This window comes from Ipomoea nil, unplaced genomic scaffold (genome assembly GCF_001879475.1).
Source record: "Ipomoea nil cultivar Tokyo-kokei standard unplaced genomic scaffold, Asagao_1.1 scaffold1250, whole genome shotgun sequence".
NCBI classification, from domain to species: domain Eukaryota; kingdom Viridiplantae; phylum Streptophyta; class Magnoliopsida; order Solanales; family Convolvulaceae; genus Ipomoea; species Ipomoea nil.
Genome location: NW_017617678.1, coordinates 2,095,040 through 2,119,971, shown reverse-complemented (window position 1 = coordinate 2,119,971; position 24,932 = coordinate 2,095,040). Strand labels below are relative to the sequence as shown.

Genomic DNA, 24,932 nt, shown 5'->3' with positions numbered 1-24,932 from the left:
AAGATGTCTAGTTCTGTGTAGACCGGTGGCTTGTAATGGGTAAAGAGTTGAGTTAAGGTGTAATTAGTTTTCCCTTCTGGTAAATCTTTTATCTATCGCTTTATCTTTCATTCTTGTCACACCTTTGTGAACCTTCAGCTTATTTCTAGACCTATCAATCTTTCCACCATAATTTGAATCCTTAGCCTATTTCTAAATCTTACCAATCTTCCTACTTTGATTCTAATCTTGGGTTAATTCCCAAATCCTATCTTTCATCTTACTCTTCGTTTATGTTACACGACCTTTAATCCATATTGTTGTTCTTACTTAACCCTCGTTGCATCTATGCTTCGAGGACGAAACTTCATTTGAGGAGGGAGGAGTGTAGCACCCCAGAAATTCGTTCCCTAAAACCCGAATTAATTCCTTAATTAATTCCTTGGGACTTTACAATTCTTATCCTAATTTCCCTTTGAAATTAGTTGAAAGACCTAGTTGACCAAATTCCTTATCCTTTTAATTTGGTCAATGAGTTGTACCTTGGGCTTTAGCCATTGTACCCTAGACTTTGTCTTTCTCCTAACTTGTTTTGGGAGGAAGGGGCCCTTTTGGTCATTTCACACAATGCTAGCATTAAAACCCTACCCTAACCAAGGAATCCAAATCATTTTTCAGGATTCCCCTTCTCTCTACATCTCTTTCTTGCTCCCTACTCCTCCTTCTCTCTAGGAAATCTAGAGTTGATCTTCACAAGTTCTTCAAGAAATCCCAAGCCAGGATTCCAACTTTCAAACACTACAAGGCTAGGAATAGTAAAACCTATCCTTCCCTACCTTTTCCTTACAAGATTCCTCCATCTTTTCTCAAAATATTTCCTTTACTTTGTTAGGTTTTGCAGTTTGTAGAAGATCTAGAGGTGGGTGGAGTGCTAGGTTGATCTAGAGGATCTTTGGTCTTGCTTTGAGGTTGAAGAAGGTGTTCTTTGTCTTCAAGAGGTAACCCATGCTACACAAAACCTATTTTCACTTGATAATAATGATTATTGGCTTCTATGTGATATTCTTGATGGGTTGGAGTGATTGATGCATGATCTTGTGATAATGCATATTTAGAGCTTGTATTTAGCGTTCTTGAATGCTATTGTATGAGTTATTCATGGGTTCAAGTCATATCTTTGTTGTATGGAAGGTTTGGGGTCATTTGGACTTGAACTTGACCTTGAAAGTGCAAATTTCGCGAATGCTAATTTTTGGGCCCTGATGTACCCCGCGGGTAGAGCCCTACCCGTGGCCCCACCCGCGGGGTACCTGTTTGAGAAATGGTGGCGGATTATCCGGCCACCGCTTCGCCCACTCGTGTGTGATTCTTTGGCCCCCGTTTGATTGGATTGTTGAGCTTTTGTGTGTCTCCTTGATGTTACGTATTTCTAGAGCAATGTCTTAAGTATCCATGTTAGGACTTGGTGTCTTGAATCGTAATGATCCAACCTTGTGATTCGTTGGATTGATGTTGAGTCTTTGTGGTTCATTGGAACTATTTTGATTACCCGTTTGATATGCATGCTAGTCTTGGTGTCACTGATGCTAGTATGTGTTGTTTGTCCCTTTCTATTGAGGATTGACAACTCGTGTTGCCAATCATGTTGATATTGGATTGAGGTCCATTTTTATTGTTGAGTATCATTTCATGTCCTTCATTGAAACCCCTTGATTGAATCCCTTGATGTAATTCCGTGTGTATGATTTTTTCTTGATTAAGCTATTGTTGAGCTTATCTGTTGTTGTACACACTTTGTGTGGAATCTAGGTGTTGTTGTATCTCTATATTCCGTGGGTATTGACTCTTGTTGGGATGATGGATTGATGTGATGAGATGATTGAGCTGGTAAAGTGGACAGTGTGGGGACTTATGTGTGAATGCATCCGGTAGTGGGTTTAAAGCTTCGGATTATCGTTTGGCTACTTGTGACTTGTGGGAAACATGGGAAACTCATTCTAGTTGCCAAAGATGATAGCTAACCCGTTGAGCTTGGAATCTCAACAGGAGGTGTATACACTTAAAGTTGCTAGCACTGCTTCCATTGGGTTGCGGACCTTGTCATTGCGATGACATTATAGCATGTGATCCGGGTCGTTACGATGACTACGTGATACATGATTAATGATTTGGAGCCCTCCACACTTATCCACTATGAATCGAGCCTTGGTGCCGACTCCACGGTATATGACTTGGTGTGACTGTGTCTTATGTGGACTTGGAACTCGTTATGGTGTGAATCTTGCCTCTCTTTACTTAAGAGCATGTCTTTTGTGAATCCTTCTTTGTGTGTCGTACGTTGTACCTTGTATTGAGCTTCTTGCTTGTGGTTCTATTGTCTTGTTGAGTATGATGGTCTTTAACCTTTGTTGTGAGTGATTGATGAGTCTATTGATGTTTCCTCTCTCTCGGCTTTAAAATGATATATACTGTATTCCCAGTTTCAAATGGTTTTGATTATATCTATATATATTATGATACTTAACGCGTGTTGGTGGATTACCAGCATTATTCGCTGACCGGGTGTTATCCCTTATCTTTTACAGGTTGAGTCGCTTTGGAGAGCGCGCTAGTGGCCTGTAGATAGATTATATCTCTTTCTTTAATAGTTGTTGAGGCCTGTGAGCACAAGTAGTTGATCTGTTAGACTGCTTAGTAGTTAGTGTTTACCTGTGCACCTAATGTTGTGTAGGTGTGGCATAACATCTCCCGGATTTGTGTAGTTAGCTCCCGCTTTGCTTATTCTTAATGATTAGACTTTACCTCTTTCATAAGCGTTAATTGGTTTTAAAAGTTGTTGAAATTCGGGGGTGTTACAATTATGGCCATCTTTCTTACAGTTGGGGCAGTGGATGTGAGCATGACTACGTTTGAGGTGCATTCCATCTTTCCTTAGCTCATCACATTCTCTTATTCTCTATTTTTCGGTCTTTTGGCCTTAGCAGTGTATAGAGGTGGCTTAGGTGGTTCTCTATCATAAACAGGCCACTCTGATTGACCTGCCATTGGCCTGATACTCCCTCCATATGATTTCAGATAATTCTCAACAAAGTATGCTTGATGAACATAATTATTGACAGGGCCATGACCATTTTTCATCCAAATTGCACATTTGGCATGCCTACACGGAATGCCACTCAAATCCCAACTTCTTCATGTGCAAGTAAACCTACCCAAATCAACTTCATGTTGCTCCAAAACCTGCCCAAGTGCCCCCCTCAAAGCTTATTTCCTACACTCAAACAACCTAGACATTATCAATTTTCTCAAAGTCTCAAGACAAGTAATTAGTGGCTGCTGTCTAGCATCTAAAATTACAGCATTATATGACTCACAAATGTTGTTAACTAAAATATCACAATGAACAAAAGTGGTGAAATGAGACCTAGATCACTCTGATGGTTGTTTGTCACAAAGCCACTCATATGCCTTAGCATCAATATCATGCAGTTTTTTCATGGCAGCAGTGAAAGTGTTGACACTGGTAGACCTTGCAGCATCCCATAAAGCATCCTTGATAGCTTTTCCAGTAAATCCAGCTTGCTTCATATTTCCATGTAAATGTCTTACACAGAATCTATGAGTAGCTCCAGGAATAACATCCTCAAATGCAGGGATTAAGCCCTTTTGCTTATCTGAAAGTCAAACATTACAGTGATGATTACAAAAAGAGTTAACATATAGTGTAGCAAATACTTTGAAAAAAAAATAGAATATACCTTAGATAAATGTGAGATGCAACTCACCAGCTGGAGTGATACAGAGATCCCTTTTTAAAAAGTTTAAAAACCTGCTCCAAGAATCCTTTGTCTCACCTTCAACTATAGCATAAGCTAGAAGGAACACTGAGTCATAACCATCAACCCCAATTGCTAACAACAACTGACTCCCATATATTCCCTTCAAGTGGCAGCCATCCATTCCAATGATAGGCCTACAAAATTTAAATCCTTGTTTGCATGCTTTCAACACATATAAAATCTCACAAATCTTTGCCTTCCTTCATATAACAAATCACTTAAATTTACATGACATCTACTCCCTAGATTAGTCCTTTGAATCTCTAAGAAATAACTCCATAATTTATTAAAGTTTTCATGCTCCTCCCCATCAATGACAGCCCTTGCTTTCTTAATTTCCCTATATGCTTGCCTCATAGAAAGAGAAAACCTTCCTTGGTAGACACTTTCTCTAGAAACTCCCTGGTTTTCCATCCACTATGTCCTGCAATTTCATTCTTCCATCTTTTAGCAATTCTACTTGAGTTAACCATGTAATTGTTGCGAGCCCAACAACACCCATCATGGTGATCATTTATAGCAGTGATCCTCCAAGATAAAGCTTCTTGTTCTTTCCTAAGGGTAACTTTCCAAGGACAGTCATTATGCTTACACAAACAACAACGCATCTAACTTTGTCATTTTTTTACAAACAGTAATTCCTTTCTATTGCCAAATCCATAGCTTGTCTAAACTCTTCTTTTGAACCAAATGTCAAACCAACAAGACAAAATTTTTGTGATTTCATATCTGTTTTAGCCCTAAACTCTGGCAACTTTAGCTCATTACCCTCATCATCACTTTCTACTGCACTTCCCTCATCAGAGAAGTTAATTTCCACATTCACATTCTGCTTCGCTTTAACACATTTGGCTTGCCGATCACTTTCTTCTATGCCAGCAAACTCTACTCCTAGATCTACATTCCTCTCAAATTCAATATCATCTAGCACTGCATCATTACTATCAGTGGAATATACCTCATCGGAATCCTCATCAGATGCCTATTCACACCCATTATCTTCTTTTGACTCCTCATTCTGCCAATCACCAAGAACAACCCAAACCTCTATTGCATTATACATCTCAATCTCATTCACTAAACTGAATGTTTCCACATCTGATTGTAATTCTATCAATCCATCTGACCCATTAAATAATAGCTTCACACCATCTAAATTCTCATATCCCAATTCTATTACTTTCTCCTTTAATTTGAAGAACCCCCACTCATTAACATCCATATTATTCACACAAGTTGTCTCCCCTCCAACATATGTAGTCTGCCCACTTTTCTTGACCTTTCCACCATGTCTTAGACTAAGGGTGAACCCTTGTGAAGTGTTTACCCTAGCTGTTATATATAATACGAATAACCAGTCAACCAGTGAATTTATTAAATGGTCTCCAACTGTAAAATCTATGCATTTATTAATAAAAAATAAAATAATTCTAGCAAAACAATTTAAAGCATTACTTTACTATTTACTACTGCTACTTAGTACTACTTTTAATAAAGAATGCATAGATTTGGCAAGCCAACAGGAAATGGTCCCCAGGTCCAACATACCCATAAAAAAGTATATAGAAGTTAGTCAATAGAAAATTGCCCCCAGTAGCATAGCAAACAGAAATCGACCATATATACACCCCCGCACATCAGTGTAACCCCATATATACATACACATACAACCTCTAACACCAAACTCCATATACACATATTAAACATCAATTGTGTTCCCTTGAACATAGAATCAATTATGTTCCCTTAACCCATTTTCTGTGCGTAAAATAAACTGACAAAAAAATGGTATATTGTACTTACCATTACAATTGTGTCATGACCATGAATCTAGGAGAAGAAAGATTGAATGAAGGGATGGAGGCTGAATTGGAGAAGAAGGAATTATTCTTAGAAGCTAAGTGAGGGAAGGCAGAAATGAGAAGTCGAGGGACCGGCACTACGTTGTTTTGAGAAAACGAATTAATCGCAATCACTTATTTAAACGACATCGTAAGAAGGTAGCCGTTGGAGTAGTTTGAATAAACAAACGGAACGACGTCGTTCCGTAATCTGGCCGATGGAAGCAGTTGCAACGAAGACTCAGACGACGTCGTTTGGATGCAGACAATTGGGAGCTTGCAGAAGCTGGAATTGCGGGAGTTGGTTAAAGGTTCTTTGGACGTATTACCTTAGATATTTATATTATGTTGTTTTTGGTGTTGGTTTTTCTAAGCTATGTTTTTGGATAATTTTATTCTGAAAGCAAAAACCCTAAATCCTTTCTTCCTCTCGACCCTAGATTTCTTCTCTTCTTCTCTATCTCTTTCTGTTGTTCTTGTTGCATATTACCAGGTGCGTTACATTTGGTATCAGAGCCCATAATGGGGACCCAGCCTACATTATCAATGGAGGATAGAATGAACCGGTTGGAGGCTCAGATGATGGAGCACAGCAGTAGGCTGATAGCTAGTCAGCAAAAGATGAAGGATTCCATTCAGGATATCAAGGGTCATATGGGGGCATGGAAAGCTGAGATTTTACAGTTGCAAAGGTTAAATGGATATCCCCTTCCTGCCTTGGATCCTTCTTCAGCCGGCAGAAGCAACAGATCTGCTCCGTCGATTCTAGAAGAGGGATTTGGGAACCTCGCCGGAGATTCAGAAGAGGCGAAGATGAACCCAGGAGTTGGGATGTGGCCGGATCTGATTAAGGAAGCCGCCGGAGATTTAGAAGCGACGATCCTCGCCGGAGAATTCGAATTGCCAAATACAAATCCAGAGATTGAGGATCAGCTGCCTCCACAACCTCCACAACCGCTGCAATTTGAAGCCTGCAGAAACGACAGCACATCTTCCCCGATTCTGGCTGAAGAATTTGGGAACTCAGACCGAGAGGTTGATGTAATTGAAAATGCTACTCCTTGCGTGGTTGATAATGGCATGCTTGATGATAGATCACCACCTCTTGATGATTTGGAGGAACTTGGTGATAATAAGGAAGAAATTGATATTGAAGCTACTGCTAAGAATGAAGAATTAAATAATTCTGATGTGCAAATGGAGAAGTCAGTAGTGGTGTTTGATCAAATGTTTGTTGGAATAATGAAAAACTCACATATCTCAACTGTGTCTGGTATATTGTTTTCAACTGTGTCTGATAAATTGTCCTTGAAATGAAAAGAATGGTTTACATTGATTACAATGATCGGAAATCCTTCTCAACACATCAGTAGCTTGTAGTTTGAGTGTAGTGCTCACAATGACCATCTGATTTCCATTGTTATGATTGAGGTAACTGATTATGTTGATTCTTATTTAGTTCCTAATGACACACATAAGAGTAATTTACCCTCTCTTGGAGACATTAATGTTAGAATTACTGCAAAAAATGTGGGTATGCATGTGGTGATGAACTATGATGAAAGTGTTGGGGTGGAATATGTGATTTTAGGTGGGAAATTTTCCGGACTGAATGTTGAATATGCATATACTGTTGGAATAGTTTTAACTACTTTGATAGGAGCGGTGAGAGTCGCAATGGAACCGTATTATTTCAATGTCAATCCTAAAATGCCATGGTGGAGTGAATTTCCTTTTGATCCAGGAGGAATGCTAAAATTATAAGTTTCTTGTTGCGGCAAGTTTCACTATTATTGCTTGTGTTGCTGTAATGTAATTGTTTGGCTTAGTATGATGGAGATGAAAGAGGGGATAAAAAGCTCAATGAGTTGGGAATTATTATTATGGGCAAGGCCACCCAATGAAGCCACACAGAATTCGGATGACACATGCTCTTCTTCCACATTATGGACTTCTACAGCATATCAAAGTCCTCAAGCCTAATCTTGCAAGAGATAAGGACCTTTGCAGGTTTCATGCTGATGGCTATGTTACTTTCTTGAGAAGCATTACTCCAGAAACACAACAAGATAATCTGAGGCAGTTGAAGCAATTTAATGTTGGTGAGGACTGCCCTGTTTTTTATGGTCTCTACTCTGCTGTCAAACTTATGCAGGAGGTTCTATAGGTGGGGCTGTGAAGTTAAACCATGGACATTGTGATATTGCTATAAACTGGGCTGGTGGATTGCATCATGCCAAGAAATGCGAAGCTTCTGGATTTTGCTATGGGAGAGACATAGTGCTTGCCATATTTGAGCTCCTCAAAGTGCATGAGCAGGTTCTCTATGTAGACATTGACATACATCATGGTGATGGTGTTGAAGGGGCCTTCTATACCACAGAGAGGGTCATGACATATCCCTAATAATATTTTGGTGACCTGATAGCAGGCTGATCTGAGATGATTTATCCTTGGAGGCATAAGGATGGTTCACCTAACTTGGTGGACCTCTAATCTATTGAAATCTGAGCAGAAGTGAATGGAAAAGAATTGAAACGGAATGTGATCTGCATCTGGGGAGTCTGATCTACAGAGCTACAGAATGAGAAGCCCTGTGAATGAAGCCCTGAGTTGTAGCAACAAAATGAAACTTTTAAAGTAGAGTTTTGATGTTGCCATAGAGTGGATCCTTCCATGGGAGATGACACTCTATGTAGTTTGTAATAAGAAAGAAGAATTGCAGATCTTGAGCAGGTTATACAGACCAGAGGTTGCAGCTAAAACTTTCTGAGGCTTGATTGAGTGGAACTTTAATTGAAGGTCTTTTAATGGAATTAATATAATCTAAAAGGGGTAAATGCTGTGAATGCTACACAGATCTTGGTAGATGCAGCAACACTCTCAGAGTTGCAGATCTGCAATTCTGGAATTGCTGATGAGCTGAGATTTGCAGCTGAATGCAGATTGAGTTGCAGATGGTGTTTGTTTGCTGTGTAGAAGCTGGGCTGGGCAGCAAATAAGAGGGATACACTCATGGTGGCTGAGATATGATTATGGATGGTCTTGATGAGGTGGAGAAGTGCTGCAGTTCAAGGCCTCATGAGGTGGAGAAGTGCTGCTGGCTTGGGGCTGATCTTGCATGAGAAATGATGCCTCAAGTTGAGCTCTGATGTTGGAATAATAATGCAAGAATTCCCCAAAGTCTAAGTTGGTGCTGCTGTGAAGATTTGGGGTTTATTCAAGTTAGCCGAATGTGTGATGGATCTGTTGAAATGGTAATTAAGTCCCAAAGCTGGGTTGAGTGGTCCCTTCCTCAATCCCACAGTTCCATCAAGCATTTGAGTGCTCTTATCCCTAATAACAGGGAATGTGAAGCTGTTACCAATACTAGATACCGTGAATTCAAGAATGGGATCAATTGCATTAGTTCACATAGAAGACATATGCTCTGCCCACATATTCCTCATGGAGAATGCTAGAGCAGAATGACAATATATATGTTGCACTCATAATTGTTCAATATCTGAAGTGATTGCTCAACTAAGCCAAGAATATCCGGTTCCCACTACTGTAACACCCCAGATTTTCAAGATTTTTAAAACTTATATAATAAAGATAGAATCTCATTAAATCCCAAAATACGATACAAAGAGTACGGGGTGCTATGCCACATCCGAGCTAGAGAACTCGGATGCACAGGCTAAATTCTAAAACCTCAATCAGTATCAATACTAAATCATGGCACGCAGGCCGAAAGGGAAAACTATCTAAGCTATGCCCCAAGCTTCTAGTGCGCTCCAGTGATCTACTCGTCTGTGCCTGAAAGCCAAATATATCTGTTCAGCGAGAGATGCTGGTAACCCACTCCAACCCGTTGAAATACAATACATATAGATATATATATATAGATATACGAAAACCATTTTGAACATGAAGATATATCCTACTGTAACACCCCGTGTTACGACCCCTAAAACCATTTAATTAATTAATCAATAGCCCAAGAGAAAGAATATATTATAATGATTAATTAGGGAAAAAGGCCCACCATAGTCCATGGGCCCTCATATATAAACCCAACCCCTAAACCCAATCCTTAGTTCCAAAAGGAATAGAATTAGCAAGCCTATAATATTAAGTTCCTAATTAGGACTCCTAAATATATAAATAGGGGACTTAGGAGGCACCTAGAACTTCCCACAAGATTAACGCCCCACCACCCCAAAAGAGCTCCAAGAATCCCCTTAGGAGAAATCAAGACAGCAAGGAAGCTTAAAGAAAGATCCTTCATAGCCAAGGAATTAATTAAGGCTAAGAGGTAACCCATGTCTCAACAAAACCTATTTTCATAGTTATAATTCCCCCTTAGGGTTTCCCCATATTATTGTGTATTGGCAAGTTATGATGATTATTATTGGTAATTGATGTGATGATCCCAAGGGGGATCTTGATAATCTTGATATTGGGAGATTCTTGATAATTATGGTGTTCTTGATAATTATATGGAGTTCTTGATGATTATGTGTTGTTCTTGATAATTATATGGAGTTCTTGATGATTATGTGTTGTTCTTGATAATTATGTGATGCTCTTGATGTTTATGTGTTATTCTTACCGAATCTTGCAATTAGAAGACGAACCGTATACTTGCTGATATAAAAGTGATTAGAAGCCTAGGTTGTATCGTATGATCTTATTCTTGGATTATCGGGTGGGGAAATCGCATGTTTGGGTGTTGATTATATTTAGAAAAGCATGATAGGTTATGTGCCGTCCATTTCTTATATTTGATTCGTTAATTGTCTACGTGTTTTCGTTAATTGCGTTGTAAAGTGTCTAAGCATGGTTTCGGGTTCCACAACGGTTCCCGGGGCGTAAAGTGATGAAAAGAGTCAGTGGGGGTAGGGGACCCGCCACCTACCCACGGCCGAGAAACACCGCCCGGCAGCGGGTGGCCGGCGGGCGGGCAGCTGCCCGCCGGCTACCCGCTGCCCGGAACAGTATTATCCGACGGGCAGCCGGCGGGTGGCCCCCCACCCACCGGCTACCCGCTGGAAATTATCCCACCTCGGGATCCCGGCTTCCCCGTTTGATGTTCCCCCGACCCCCGTGGTGTCCCAACGGACTCCGTTTATCGTGCCGATGTCTAGTTTGATATTTCGGGTACCGTTCGTAGGTTTATGAGTCTATTATATTGCATGCTAGTTGAATTGGTATCCCGTTGACCTAGGTGGAAGAAGAATGAATCCCTTAGGAATATTCCTAGTATGTGATGGATCACGCATAGGTTTTGTTATACGTTTTATTCCCCTTCCCAATGTGTAATGTGGGTTGCATGTGCTTGCTATGTGTTATGTGTGTGTGTTACCCCAATTCGGTTGCGATCGGATTGGTTATCCTGAGTTGCGGTTCAGAAGCTGGCTGCGGTCAGATTGATACTCTTGGGCTGCGGTCCACCGTTTGGTTGCGATAAAACGTTTCTATACGAGCTGCGGTTCGTCCTTTTTCCTGGCTGCGGTCAGATGACATTCTCTTGGGCTGCGGTCCACTGTTTGGTTGCGATCAAACACTATGATGAGCTGCGGTTCATCGGTCGGTTGCAATCGACCCCTCCGTGTTGCGATACGGGGCAGGGTGCTGCGGGGCCGTGTCAGAGCTATATGCGCTGACCCTCATGTATGGGCATGCGATTGGTCCTATGGCGCCAACAAAGTGTGTTATGTGCTGTGACATGGACGAGTTGTGATTACGAGTGTCTTGGGAGATGTGACTATGGGATTTATATTGGGGATTGTTCATGTTGGGTTATGATCATTGTTTATGCTTTGCCTTATCTGCCTTATCTGTTGTGAACTGCATATGCTCGTTATAACTGTTGCTTGTGTCTGGCCTTATCTGTCGAGTCATTCCCGGTTTTTAAAGCTAGAGTTCATAGGATATATCTTCATGCTCAAAATGGTTTTCGTATATCTATATATATCTCTATATGTATTGTATTTCAACGCGTTGGAGTGGGTTACCAGCATCTCTCGCTGAACAGATATATTTGGCTTTCAGGCACAGAGGACTAGAGCACTGGAGCGCGCTAGAACTGGAACGTAGAAGTAGATTAGTTTCCCTTTTTGGCCTGCGCGCCATATTATGCATTGTGTTTCAATGGATATTAGTTAGACAGCCTGTGCACCTGGGTTCTCTAGCCCAGGTGTGGCATAGCACCCCGTACACTTATGATATACTTTGGGATGTAATGAGATATTACCTTTATTATATAAGCTTAAAATGTCTTAAAAATCTGGGGTGTTACAGTTGGTATCAAAGCCTAAGTTTGACCCTAGGAAGAGACTCGTAAGACCGGACTTTAGGACAATAGGCTTGAACTCTAGGTACCTAGGAACATAGGACTCAGGAATCTTAGGACGCGCGGTGAGATTGTGAAACCTACACATAACTTCCCTACACTTTACCCTTCCCCACTTATCACTTCATAAGAAGTGCGTCAGACTCTAATTTAACGTTCTTATAAACACTGACCAGAAAGATGATTGCATGGCACCGAACAGAAGGCAATCAAGACCTCCAGAGCCCGCCGCAGACGACCCCTTGACCCAAACCCTACGACAGCTGACACAAGTCGCACAGGCAGTAAGTGACGCAGCCCTTCGCAACAACAGGCCCCCACCACCTCCATCAAACGCAAACTCAGACGCCGCCCGACAAGTTTCAAATCACCGACCACCCACGTTTTCGGGAGAAGAGGATCCTGCGGTCCTAGAAGAATGGATCCGAACCCTTGACAAGATTTTTGGGGTAGTAGAATGCCCGGAGGAACGCCGCGTAGAGATAACATCATTCTACTTCGGGCACGAGGCCGATCTCTGGTGGATCCACGAGGGACCCACTTATCAACAAGAACCGGGGTTCAATTGGGAGAACCTCAAGACACGACTACGAGAGAGATTCTATCCAACCCACGTGAAAGCATCCATGTACGAAGAGTTCCTTCATCTAAAACAAAGAACGACCACCGTCGTAGAATACCATAAACGATTCCTCGAGTTGGCACGCTTCGCGCCAGAGCTAGTCCCCACCGAGGTAACCAAGATAGAAAGATTCGTGTCGGGCCTCAACTTCGAAGCTCGAAAGGCGCTAGTGGTAAGCAGACCTCGGACCCTCAACGAGGCTTACTCCAGTGCCGCGAACCTCTATCGAATCCAACTACTCCAACGCGGAGTTCAGGAACAAATACGAAGAAGAAGCACCGGAAGTGGGGCACTGCCAGTAAAAAGAATGAGAAACGACACCGGCACAAGGTCGAACAACCCGACCAACCAAAGACCGCCCCTGGGAAACAACGAAGCTAATCCAAGAAGCTTCCCTTGCCCGAGATGCAACAAAAGCCACAGGGGCAAGGATTGCGCGGGCAACCCCTGGCGATGCTTCAACTGTGGAGAGGAGGGGCACAAGGCCTTCCAGTGCACTCGACCCCAAAGACCGCGCCCCGCCACCGTGGGCCAACACGGGGGCACCGGTCATCAAGGAAGTTACGGCGCTCCCGGAAAGGCATTCGTTATGAGCCACACTCAAGCCAACCTCGGAAGCGAAGAGGACCTAGAAGGGGGAAACCCAATCCCAGAGGACAAGGACCATACGGATCCCACAGAAGAAAATCCAGAAAACGAGTTCTGTCTAGGATAAACCATCACACCCCTTGTAACCACCCCCGTGTCGAAAAGACCACTTATTTAGCTTAGCTATTTCGAAAGTATTATGAATAAAGATTTTGATCGAATTTCAATTCCACTACGGAGGTAAAGCACTCGAACCCGACCAATTCTCTCCGGAATTGGTCGATATGCTTAAACACCAAGGGCTCCTAGATGCATACCTCACCATCAAAGGGGATACATACCCCGAGTTGGTGAAGTAGTTCTATCAACACCTTGTGGCCACCAAACGGGGTGACAAGATAGAAATCGCCATCAAGGTCCGTGGCAAGGAAATTGTGCTTTCCGAAGGCCGGTTGGCCAAACTCTTGAAGTTGACCACCACGGGTGTGTCTAACTATGACCGAAAGGGGTGGATTGATACCCAAACTACGGGATACAAGGACTATCTCGGGTACTTACTCGGGAAAGAGGACGGGTTCACCTCGGCTACTCGACCAAACCGAAAGTGGCTATCGGCGGAGCAAAAGATATTGGTTATGATTGTAACCGATAGCCTCTTGCCCACCAATAACAAGAGCAAGGATGTGGGGAGCTTGGAGTGCACCTTTGTGTATCTCCTAAAACATAAAATCAAGTTCAACCTGCCGGCACTCATGCTAAAGCACATAGAGTTCTGCAAGTCAAACAACCGGCTTAGCCTACCCTACGGGATGATCCTAAGTTGGATCATGGAGAAAAAGGGGGTAGGCCTAAGCCACACCGAGGTCAAAACCGCCAATGGCATGGTTTTCAATGCCCAAAACCTCCGCCGCAATGACATCTACTACACCGAAGGAGGACACTATCTCACCCTCGAGGAAATTTGCCAAAAACCCGAGGAGGAACGTAGGGAATTGGTTGATCGATTGGACATCTCCAACAAAAAGCTCAAGCGAGCCATGCAAGATTGCGGAGGTACGGAGGGAAATGAGGGACAAGAGGAGGAAGACGGGCCTAACCCGTCAGTGCACCCACAGCCAGGAGGGAACCCGAGGGTACAAGACGAGGGTTCGGTCAACGAACGCATACTCGCACAGCTCGACCGGCAGAATCAAATCATGGAAGAAGGGTTCTCATCCTTGATTCGCACCACACGCCCGATCAAAGGGTAGCAGCGATCGAGGCCGCCTTGGGCACCCGCGGTGCATCCAGTTCCAGCGCAGGAAACCGAGGTACAACCAAAAACTTCTCTATCACAACACCATCAAAATTTCAGCCTACCCCAAGCCAAGACAAACGTAAGGCCGCAACCCTAATCAGGAGGCCGAGCTACGAGGTGTCTAGGGGTGAAAGGATGGACTATAACACCGGGCTTCGGGGACGAAGCCCCTTGTAAGGGGGAGAGAGTGTAACACCCCGTGTTACGACCCCTAAAACCATTTAATTAATTAATCAATAGCCCAAGAGAAAGAATAAATTATAATGATTAATTAGGGAAAAAGGCCCACCATAGTCCATGGGCCCTCATATATAAACCCATCCCCTAAACCCAATCCTTAGTTCCAAAAGGAATAGAATTAGCAAGCCTATAATATTAAGTTCCTAATTAGGACTCCTAAATATATAAATAGGGGACTTAGGAGGCACCTAGAACTTCCCACAAGATTAACGCCCCACCACCCCAAAAGAGCTCCAAGAATCCCCTTAGGAGAAATCAAGACAGCAAGGAAGCTTAAAGAAAGATCCTTCATAGCCAAGGAATTAATTAAGGCTAAGAGGTAACCCATGTCTCAACAAAACCTATTTTCATAGTTATAATTCCCCCTTAGGGTTTCCCCATATTATTGTGTATTGGCAAGTTATGATGATTATTATTGGTAATTGATGTGATGATCCCAAGGGGGATCTTGATAATCTTGATATTGGGAGATTCTTGATAATTATGGTGTTCTTGATAATTATATGGAGTTCTTGATGATTATGTGTTGTTCTTGATAATTATATGGAGTTCTTGATGATTATGTGTTGTTCTTGATAATTATGTGATGCTCTTGATGTTTATGTGTTATTCTTACCGAATCTTGCAATTAGAAGACGAACCGTATACTTGCTGATATAAAAGTGATTAGAAGCCTAGGTTGTATCGTATGATCTTATTCTTGGATTATCGGGTGGGGAAATCGCATGTTTGGGTGTTGATTATATTTAGAAAAGCATGATAGGTTATGTGCCGTCCGTTTCTTATATTTGATTCGTTAATTGTCTACGTGTTTTCGTTAATTGCGTTGTAAAGTGTCTAAGCATGGTTTCGGGTTCCACAACGGTTCCCGGGGCGTAAAGTGATGAAAAGAGTCAATGGGGGGTAGGTGGGGGGTAGGGGACCCGCCACCTACCCACGGCCGAGAAACACCGCCCGGCAGCGGGTGGCCGGCGGGCGGGCAGCTGCCCGCCGGCGACCCGCTGCCCGGAACAGTGTTATCCGACGGGCAGCCGGCGGGTGGCCCCCCACCCACCGGCTACCCGCTGGAAATTATCCCACCTCGGGATCCCGGCTTCCCCGTTTGATGTTCCCCCGACCCCCGTGGTGTCCCAACGGACTCCGTTTATCGTGTCGATGTCTAGTTTGATATTTCGGGTACCGTTCGTAGGTTTATGAGTCTATTATATTGCATGCTAGTTGAATTGGTATCCCGTTGACCTAGGTGGAAGAACCATGAATCCCTTAGGACTATTCCTGGTATGTGATGGATCAGGCATAGGTTTTGTTATACGTTTTATTCCCCTTCCCAATGTGTAATGTGGGTTGCATGTGCTTGCTATGTGTTATGTGTGTGTGTTACCCCAATTCGGTTGCGATCGGATTGGTTATCCTGAGCTGCGGTTTAGAAGCTGGCTGCGGTCAGATTGATACTCTTGGGCTGCGGTCCACCGTTTGGTTGCGATCAAACGTTTCTATACGAGCTGCGGTTCGTCCTTTTTCCTGGCTGCGGTCAGATGACATTCTCTTGGGCTGCGGTCCACTGTTTGGTTGCGATCAAACACTATGATGAGCTGCGGTTCATCGGTAGGTTGCAATCGACCCCTCCGTGTTGCGATACGGGGCAGGGTGCTGCGGGGCCGTATCAGAGCTATATGCGCTGACCCTCAAGTATGGGCATGCGATTGGTCCTGTGGCGCCAACAAAGTGTGTTATGTGCTGTGACATGGACGAGTTGTGATTACGAGTGTCTTGGGAGACGTAACTATGGGATTTATATTGGGGATTGTTCATGTTGGGTTATGATCATTGTTTATGCTTTGCCTTATCTGCCTTATCTGTTGTGAACTGCATATGCTCGTTATAACTGTTGCTTGTGTCTGGCCTTATCTGTCGAGTCATTCCCGGTTTTTAAAGCTAGAGTTCATAGGATATATCTTCATGCTCAAAATGGTTTTCGTATATCTATATATATCTCTATATGTATTGTATTTCAACGCGTTGGAGTGGGTTACCAGCATCTCTCGCTGAACAGATATATTTGGCTTTCAGGCACAGAGGACTAGAGCACTGGAGCGCGCTAGAACTGGAACGTAGAAGTAGATTAGTTTCCCTTTTTGGCCTGCGCGCCATATTATGCATTGTGTTTCAATGGATATTAGTTAGACAGCCTGTGCACCTGGGTTCTCTAGCCCAGGTGTGGCATAGCACCCCGTACACTTATGATATACTTTGGGATGTAATGAGATATTACCTTTATTATATAAGCTTAAAATGTCTTAAAAATCTGGGGTGTTACACCTACGAACTCTAGCTTTTAAAACAGGGATAGACTCAACAGTTAGGGCTAAGCACAGACAGCAGTTATACCAGGCATATACAGTTTACAATAGGCAAGACAGATAAGATAAGCACAATTAATAATCATAACCCAACATATACGATCCCCGGTATAAATCCCATAGTCTCATCCCCAAGATACTCATAACAACAACTCATCCATACTTCATCACATAGCACACTTTGTTGGCGCCACAGGACCAATCGCATGCCCATACATGAGGGTCAGCGCATATAGCTCTGACACGGCCCCGCAGCACCCTGGCCCGTCTCACAGCACGGAGGGGTCGATCGCAACCGACCGATGAGCCGCAACTCTATATAATCTTTATATACCTCACCGGTCTTTACCAGCCTGGTTAACAGTTGGGATGGTTCTCAACCCATTCAACTGCCCGTATAGTGGACCTTTGTCCTATATAATATTTATATACCTGACCGGTCTCTACCAGCCTGGTTAACAGTTGGGATGGTTCTCAACCCATTCAACTGCCCGTATAGTGGACCATAGTCCTATATAATATTTATATACCTGACCGGTCTCTACCAGCCTGGTTAAAAGCCGGTATGGTTCCCAGCCCACCCGACTGCCCGTACAGCCCGATTGATCTCAACCCAGTCGGGGTAGCATGCACACATAACATATAGCAAGCACATGCAACCCACACTAACACATTGGGAAGGGGGAGAAAACGTATAACAAAACCTATGCGTGATCCTTCACATACTAAGAATAGTCCTAAGGGGTTCACACTTCTTTTACCTAGGTCAACGGGATACCAATTCAACTAGCATGCAATATATAAGACTCATACGACCTACGAATGGTACCCGAAAATCAAACTAGACATAGGCACGATAGACGGGGTCCGCTGGGACACCACGGGGGTCGGGGGAACATCAAACGGGGAAGCCAAAATCCCCAATTGGGGTGAAAACCAGCGAGTAGCCGGTGGGTGAGGGTTCACCCGTCGGCGGCAGCCATTCCGAGCAGCGGGTGACCGGCGGGCAGCTGCCCGCTGCCGGCGTTGCCCAAGAAGGCCGCGGGTAGGTGGCGGGTCCCCTACCCCCCACTGACTCTTTTTCATCAAAAACGCCCTGGGAACCTTTGTGGAACCCGAAACTATGCTTAGACACTTTCAAACCCAATTGATAACACACGTAGACAATTAACGGATCAAAATCAAGAAACAAACGGCACATAACCTATCATGCTTTTCTAAACATAATAAACACCCAATCATGCAAAATCCCACCCAATATACCAAGAATAATACCATACGAATTCCACGATATAACCTAGGGTTCTAATTATTTTTAAATCAACAAGAACACAATTCATCTTCCAAAATCAAGATTCGGTAGGAATATCATATAACTATCAAGAACCTCATATAATCATTAAGAACATCAAGAACACCATATAATTATCAAGAACGTCATATAATCATCAAGAACGTCATAATTATCAAGAACCTTTCATCATCAAGATCACCCATGGAAATCATCCCACCAATCATCAATAATAATATCACAAATAATCAATACACAATAATATGGGGAAATCCTAAGAGGGGAATCATAGCTATGAAAATTGGTTTTGTTGAGACATGGGTTACCTCTTAGCCTTATTTAATTCCTTGGCTTTGAAGGGTCTTTCTTTAAGCTTTCTTCTTTCTTGATTTCTCCTAAGGGGATTCTTGGAACTTCTTGTGTGGTGAGAGATTATGGTGGTGAAAGATCTAGGTGCCTCCTATATCCCTATTTATATATTTAAGACTCCTAATTAGGGTCTGAATGGTATGGGTTTACTAATTCTATTCCTTATAGGACTAAGGGCTTATTTTAGGGATAAGGGTCCATGGTCCATAGTGGACCATATTAATTAATTAAAGGGAATCCTAATCGTAGTCTGAATAGTAAAAGGCCTACTTCCTTTATTCCTAATAGATAACTAGGTCTAGGATTCCTAATTAGAATCTGAATAGTAAAGGGTTTACTTTCTTTATTCGTAATAGGCTTAAGACTCTAATTTAGGCAAGGGTCCACGGTTCATGGTGGACCTTATTAATTAATTAAAGGAAACCTAACCGAATTAAATCATATTTAATTATTATTAACGGGATTAATTAAATAATTAATCCGGGATTGAAGGCCGTAACACGGGGTGTTACAACTACACACAGCCTCATGATGGAAAACAGGAAAAGCATGATTCACAACCCCCAGTGATTTCATCAAAGAAATTAAGGGATCGGGGGTATTCTTTTAAGTACAGTGTCCAAGACATAATACACAACACTCTTCAGAGCTGCAAACAACAAGGCTTTTTATCGCACACTCAATAGTGATGAAAAAGGATGGTGAAAAGAAAGAATGCAGCTGAAGTTGAAATTTTGGTGCAGTGGGCAAACTTGCCTAGGGAGGCAGCCACATTGGAAAATTACCATCATATCACAAGACAATTTCCAACTTTTGATCCTTGGGGACAAGGATCATATAAAGAGGAGGGCAATGTCATGACCTTGAATCTAGGAGAAGAAAGATTGAATGAAGGGATGGAGGCTGAATTGGAGAAGAAGGAATTATTCTCAGAAGCTAAGTGAGGGAAGGCAGAAATGAGAAGTCGAGGACCGGAACTACGTCGTTTTGAGAAAACAAATTAATCGCATTCATTTAGTTAAACGGCGTCGTAAGAAGGTAGCCGTTGGAGTTGTTTGAATAAAGGAACGGAACGACGTCGTTCCGTAATCTGGCCGATGGAAGCAGTTGCAACGAAGACTTAGGCGCCGTTGTTTGGATCCGGACAGCTGGGAGCTTGCAGAAGTTGGAATTGCGGGAGTTGGTTAGAGGTTCTTTGGATGTATTACCTTAGATATTTATATTATGTTGTTTTTGGTGTTGGTTATTCTAAGCTATGTTTTTGGATAATTTTATTCTGAAATCAAAAACCCTAAATCCTTTCTTCCTCTCGACCCTATATTTCTTCTCTTCTTCTCTATCTCTTTCTGTTGTTCTTGCTGCATATTACCAGGTGCGTTACAAATTGCGCTCCCTTGGACCCATTTGCAGACTCCGATGGAACCAAATTCTTCACAAATTTGCAAGCTTTTGATTCCTTAGGCTTTAATTTCAATGGGTTTCATGAGTTTTGTCGAATATACGAATGAGGGCATGGGTTTGTTCTGATGAGGAAACATAATATTTAATACATTAATTGTGAAAGGACCGAATTGCCCTTGAAAAAATGGCATTAGACAGCCAAGTGTAATGGAAAGGCCATAGATGGTTTGAAACAAAAAGTAAGAGGACTAAGAGTGGTTGATTTAAAAGTTGAGGACTAAAAGTGACAGTGCTACCAAAGTCGGAGGACGTTCGCCGGTATTCTAAACATGGGTCATTAGATTTATTTTTATAATAATTATAATTAAATTATTTTATTCTTTTTCTATATTTATTTTAGTAATAATATAATTACATAAATCATATTACATATCGATTTTTAAAGATAATTGCAAACAAATGAATCATATATTATTCTTCAAAAAAAAACCAATCATATATTATTTAATTAATTGAGTGATACTTTTGCACTAATCTTATAATCAAATAAATGGACACTTTCAAATATTAGAATTGTTTATAATTTCCATCTTTAATTTTATTATCTAAATATATAATAATAAATTTTTACACGTGCATCGTACGGGTAATTGGGCAATTATTTGCTCGTTCAAATAAGTATAATATCAGAAAATAATCGATCCAATCCATTTCATCATTTTCACTATATAATATTCGTTGTAATAATTTATATAATTGTATACCGATCCAAATATTCTTAAAATATTATAACAGATTTATTCCGAACGCACGGGTGAAAATACTAGTTCTTTTAAAAAGAGATTGTAAATATATATTCGTGTAGCCTACACTTTTTTTTAATGTGGGACAAACGCTCCTTAAAGGTCTTTTCAACTCCATTTTCCAATATTCAAATAAACAGTTTCAGTAAATATTTTACCACAAGAACTTGCTTAAGTTGAACCTTGTAATATGAAACAATTGCTCCAACCTGTTAACAGTAACCCCAAAAACCAAAATTCTCAGTCACATATTGTGAAGAAAAGTAAAGCAGAAGAAAGATACGCGGTGAAGAGTAAACTTACAGACTCACCGCTCAAATTCATAAAAGTTTGAGGTTTAGCAAGTATGACTGGAACCTCTCCAATAACCAAAACCAAAACCACGAAAGAAAATGCATCATAAGAACCAAGGACGGAGCCAGAAATTCGATTAAGGGGGGGGGGCGCGAAACAGTACAGACAGATTCAAAAAAAATTTCCAGTAAAGGCGAAACATTAAAACAAAAGAGATAATTTAGAAATAAATAAATAAATTACCTAAGAAATATAGTTGTAAATATTGTTGGATATGGACGAAAAATAAAACACATTGAAACTTTATAAAAATATTTATAACAAAATATGAAACATAATTAATTTGATAAAATAATTTGAATAGAAAACACATTATAAATTACACATCTTATTATTAATATAAAAGAATGTTATATATATATATATATATATATATATATATATATATATATATATATATATATATATATATATATGTGTGTGTGTGTGTGTGTGTGTGTGTGTGTGTGTGTGTGTGTGTGTGTGTGTGTGTGTGTGTGTGTGTGTGTTGTGTGTTTGTGTGTGTGTGTGTGTGTGTGTGTGTGTTGTGTGTTTGTGTGTGTGTGTGTGTGTGTGTGTATTAAATATTAAAAATGAAGTAATAGGGAAATGAGTAAAAAGAATTGTAAAACTATGTTAATGCAAAGATTTGAATCCTTGACCTCAACATTGTCAAATATGTGCTCTACCACCTAATTTAAATCACTTTTTGTTAACATTTTACAGTTTTTTTATACTAATACTAAAACTTGTACTATATATACATATATACATACAAAGACTATATATGGGGTGGGGGTGGGGTGAGGGGGCCAGCTGCCCCCCCTGTGTAACACCCCCTAAAACCATGCTATTTAAAGCCTTAAAACATACAGATAACTTAAACCAAAACACTAAACACAGCGGAAGACTGAAAGAGAAGATATACATAAAACAAGGAAACGGGGTGCTATGCCACGCTCACCCAAGGGTGAACGCACAGGCTAAATCTGCATTGTTTAAAATCTACAACCATCCAACAGAGTACTACGTCTAGATTGGCTCACAGGCCACAAAACATAAAAAGGGGAGCTATACTAGCTGGCACTAGACCGCGCACTCGTCTAAGCATCACCTAAAAGAAGCATATAAAACATGGGACGACGCCCGGTCAGCGAATAATGCTGGTAACCCACCAATACATGTGAAATATCATACATAGATAAGATATAAGTTTGTAAAGCCATTTTCTAAGCGAAATACATATATATAAGTCAAAAACCAAGAGTAATAGCCAACACAAGACTCAAACACTCTCAACAAGAACACGGGAACACATCCCAAGACTACAAAGAACAACAACGACTCACAAGAAGTCTCAAGGTATAATCTATCATCACACAATAGATTAATACCAACATGCATAACTCAAAGGAATAAGACACAACAAACGGCAACACATGCCAAGGCAACACATGCCTTTGTGACTACACACGTCACAAGAAGAGAACTCACAACAACGGCTACACAAGCTCTCGTGACATCACCCATCACGAGTTGATATGCCTTCCTTATGCCCGGTTCCAACCTTATGGCTACCCCCAACCTTATATCTTCTTCCAACCATTACCTCCAGGACCCCCGTACTTCTTAGTCCAACCTTTTCCATTCTGGGACCGTCGTCCCCCACCAACGACCACCAACGAGACCACCGATTTCATAGTACACGAGGGTACCGTTCACACACACGGCGACACACGCCTTACCCAAAACACGTGAACTGGACACATAGGTCACAACTCCATAATCACGTCATGGCCACCACGAAGACCACTGCAATACCTTGGTGACTAGTGTCTCATACCTGTAACACCCCGTGTTACGAACCCTAAGATCAATTAAATCATTTAATCAATTACCCAAAAGAAAGAATTAAATCACAATAATTAAATAGGAAGGCCCACCATAGTCCACGGGCCTTTATCCCTAAACCCAATCCTTAGTCCCAAAAGAAATAGAACTAGCAAGCCCATAATATTAGTTCCTAACTAGGACTCCTAAATATATAAATAGGGGACTTAAGAGGCACCTAGAAACCCCCCCACAAGAATAACGCCCCACCTCCCCAAAGAGCTCCAAGAATCCCCCTAGAAGAAATCAAGAAAGCAAGAAAGCCTAAAGAAAGACCCTTCATAGCCAAGGAATTAATTAAGGCTAAGAGGTAACCCATGTCTCAACAAAACCTATTTTCATAGTTATGATTCCCCCTTAGGGTTTCCCCATATTATTGTGTATTAATGACTTGTGATGATTATTATTGATGATTGATGTGATGATCCCATGGGTGATCTTGATAATCTTGATATTGGGAGATTCTTGATAATTATGATGTTCTTGATGATTATATGGAGTTCTTGATGATTATGTGTTTATCTTGAAAATTGTGTGATGCCCTTGATGCTTATGTGTTATTCTTACCGAATCTTGCAATTAGAAGGCGAATCGTATTCTTGTTGATATAAAAGTGATTAGAACCCTAGGTTGTATCGTATGATATTATTCTTGGATTATCGGGTGGGGTAATCGCATGTTTGGGTGTTGATTATGTTTAGAAAAGCATGATAGGTTATGTGCCGTTCGTTTCTCGTATTTGATCCGTTAATTGTCTACGTGTTGTCGTTGATTGCGTTGCAAAGTGTCTAAGCATGGTTTCGGGTTCCACAATGGTTCCCGGGGCGAAATTGGGTGATAAGAGTCAGGGGGGGGTAGGTGGGGGGTAGGGGACCCGCCACCTACCCACGGCCGGAATGGCCATCCCGGCAGCGGGCAGCCGGCGGGCGGGCAGCTGCCCGCCGGCGACCCGCTGCCCGGAATAGTGAATCCGGCGGGCAGCCGGCGGGTGGCCCCCACCCACTGGCTACCCGCTGGAATTTTCCCCATCTTGGGTTCCCGGCTTCCCCGTTTGATGTTTCCCCGTCCCCCGTGGTGTCCCAACGGACTCCGTTTATCGTGCCTAGGTCTAGTTTGATATTTCGGGTACCGTTCGTAGGTTTATGAGTCTATTATATTGCATGCTAGTTGAATTGGTATCCCGTTGACCTAGGTGGAAGAAGTATGAACCCCTTAGGACTATTCTTAGTATGTGATAGATCACGCATAGGTTTTGTTATACGTTTTCTCCCCCTTCCCAATGTGTTAATGTGGGTTGCATGTACTTGCTATGTGTTATGTGTGCATGTAACCCCGAGTTGGTTAAGATCAATCGGGCTATACGGGCAGTCGGGTGGGCTGAGAACCATACCGGCTGTTAACTAGGCTGGTAGAGACCGGTCAGGTATATAAATATTATATAGGACTAAGTTCCACTATACGGGCAGTCGGATGGGCTGAGAACCATACCGGCTGTTAACCAGGCTGGTAGAGACCGGTCAGGTATATAAATATTATATAGGACAAAGGTCCACTATACGGGCAGTTGAATGGGCTGAGAACCATCCCAACTGTTAACCAGGCTGGTAAAGACCGGTCAGGTATATAAATATTATGTAGGACAAAGGTCCATCAGTCGGTTGCGATCGGCTCCTCCGTAATGTGAGACGGGGTAGGGTGCTGCGGGGCCGTGTCAGAGCTATATGCGCTGACCCTCATGT

At 42.0% G+C, this 24,932-nt stretch overlaps 1 protein-coding gene across 1 annotated transcript; it reads right to left on the bottom strand.

The window, feature by feature from the left end:
• Window positions 1-3,242: 3,242 nt before the first annotated feature.
• Window positions 3,243-5,051, bottom strand: LOC109184075. Its single transcript, XM_019334109.1, has 2 exons — window positions 3,741-5,051; window positions 3,243-3,656 (listed from the first exon to the last, which is right to left on the bottom strand). The coding sequence occupies exons 1-2, from the start codon at window positions 3,937-3,939 to the stop codon at window positions 3,409-3,411; spliced, it is 447 nt and encodes a 148-aa protein (XP_019189654.1). The 5' UTR covers window positions 3,940-5,051; the 3' UTR covers window positions 3,243-3,408.
• Window positions 5,052-24,932: the final 19,881 nt, after the last annotated feature.

Coding starts and splice junctions, on each gene's coding strand:
- LOC109184075 (XM_019334109.1), bottom strand. CDS start 3,939: ATGGATGGCTGCCACTTGAAGGGAATATATGGGAGTCAGTTGTTGTTA. Junction 3,657..3,740: donor GTTGCATCTCACATTTATCT/AAGGTATATTCT, acceptor ATGTTTGACTTT/CAGATAAGCAAAAGGGCTTA.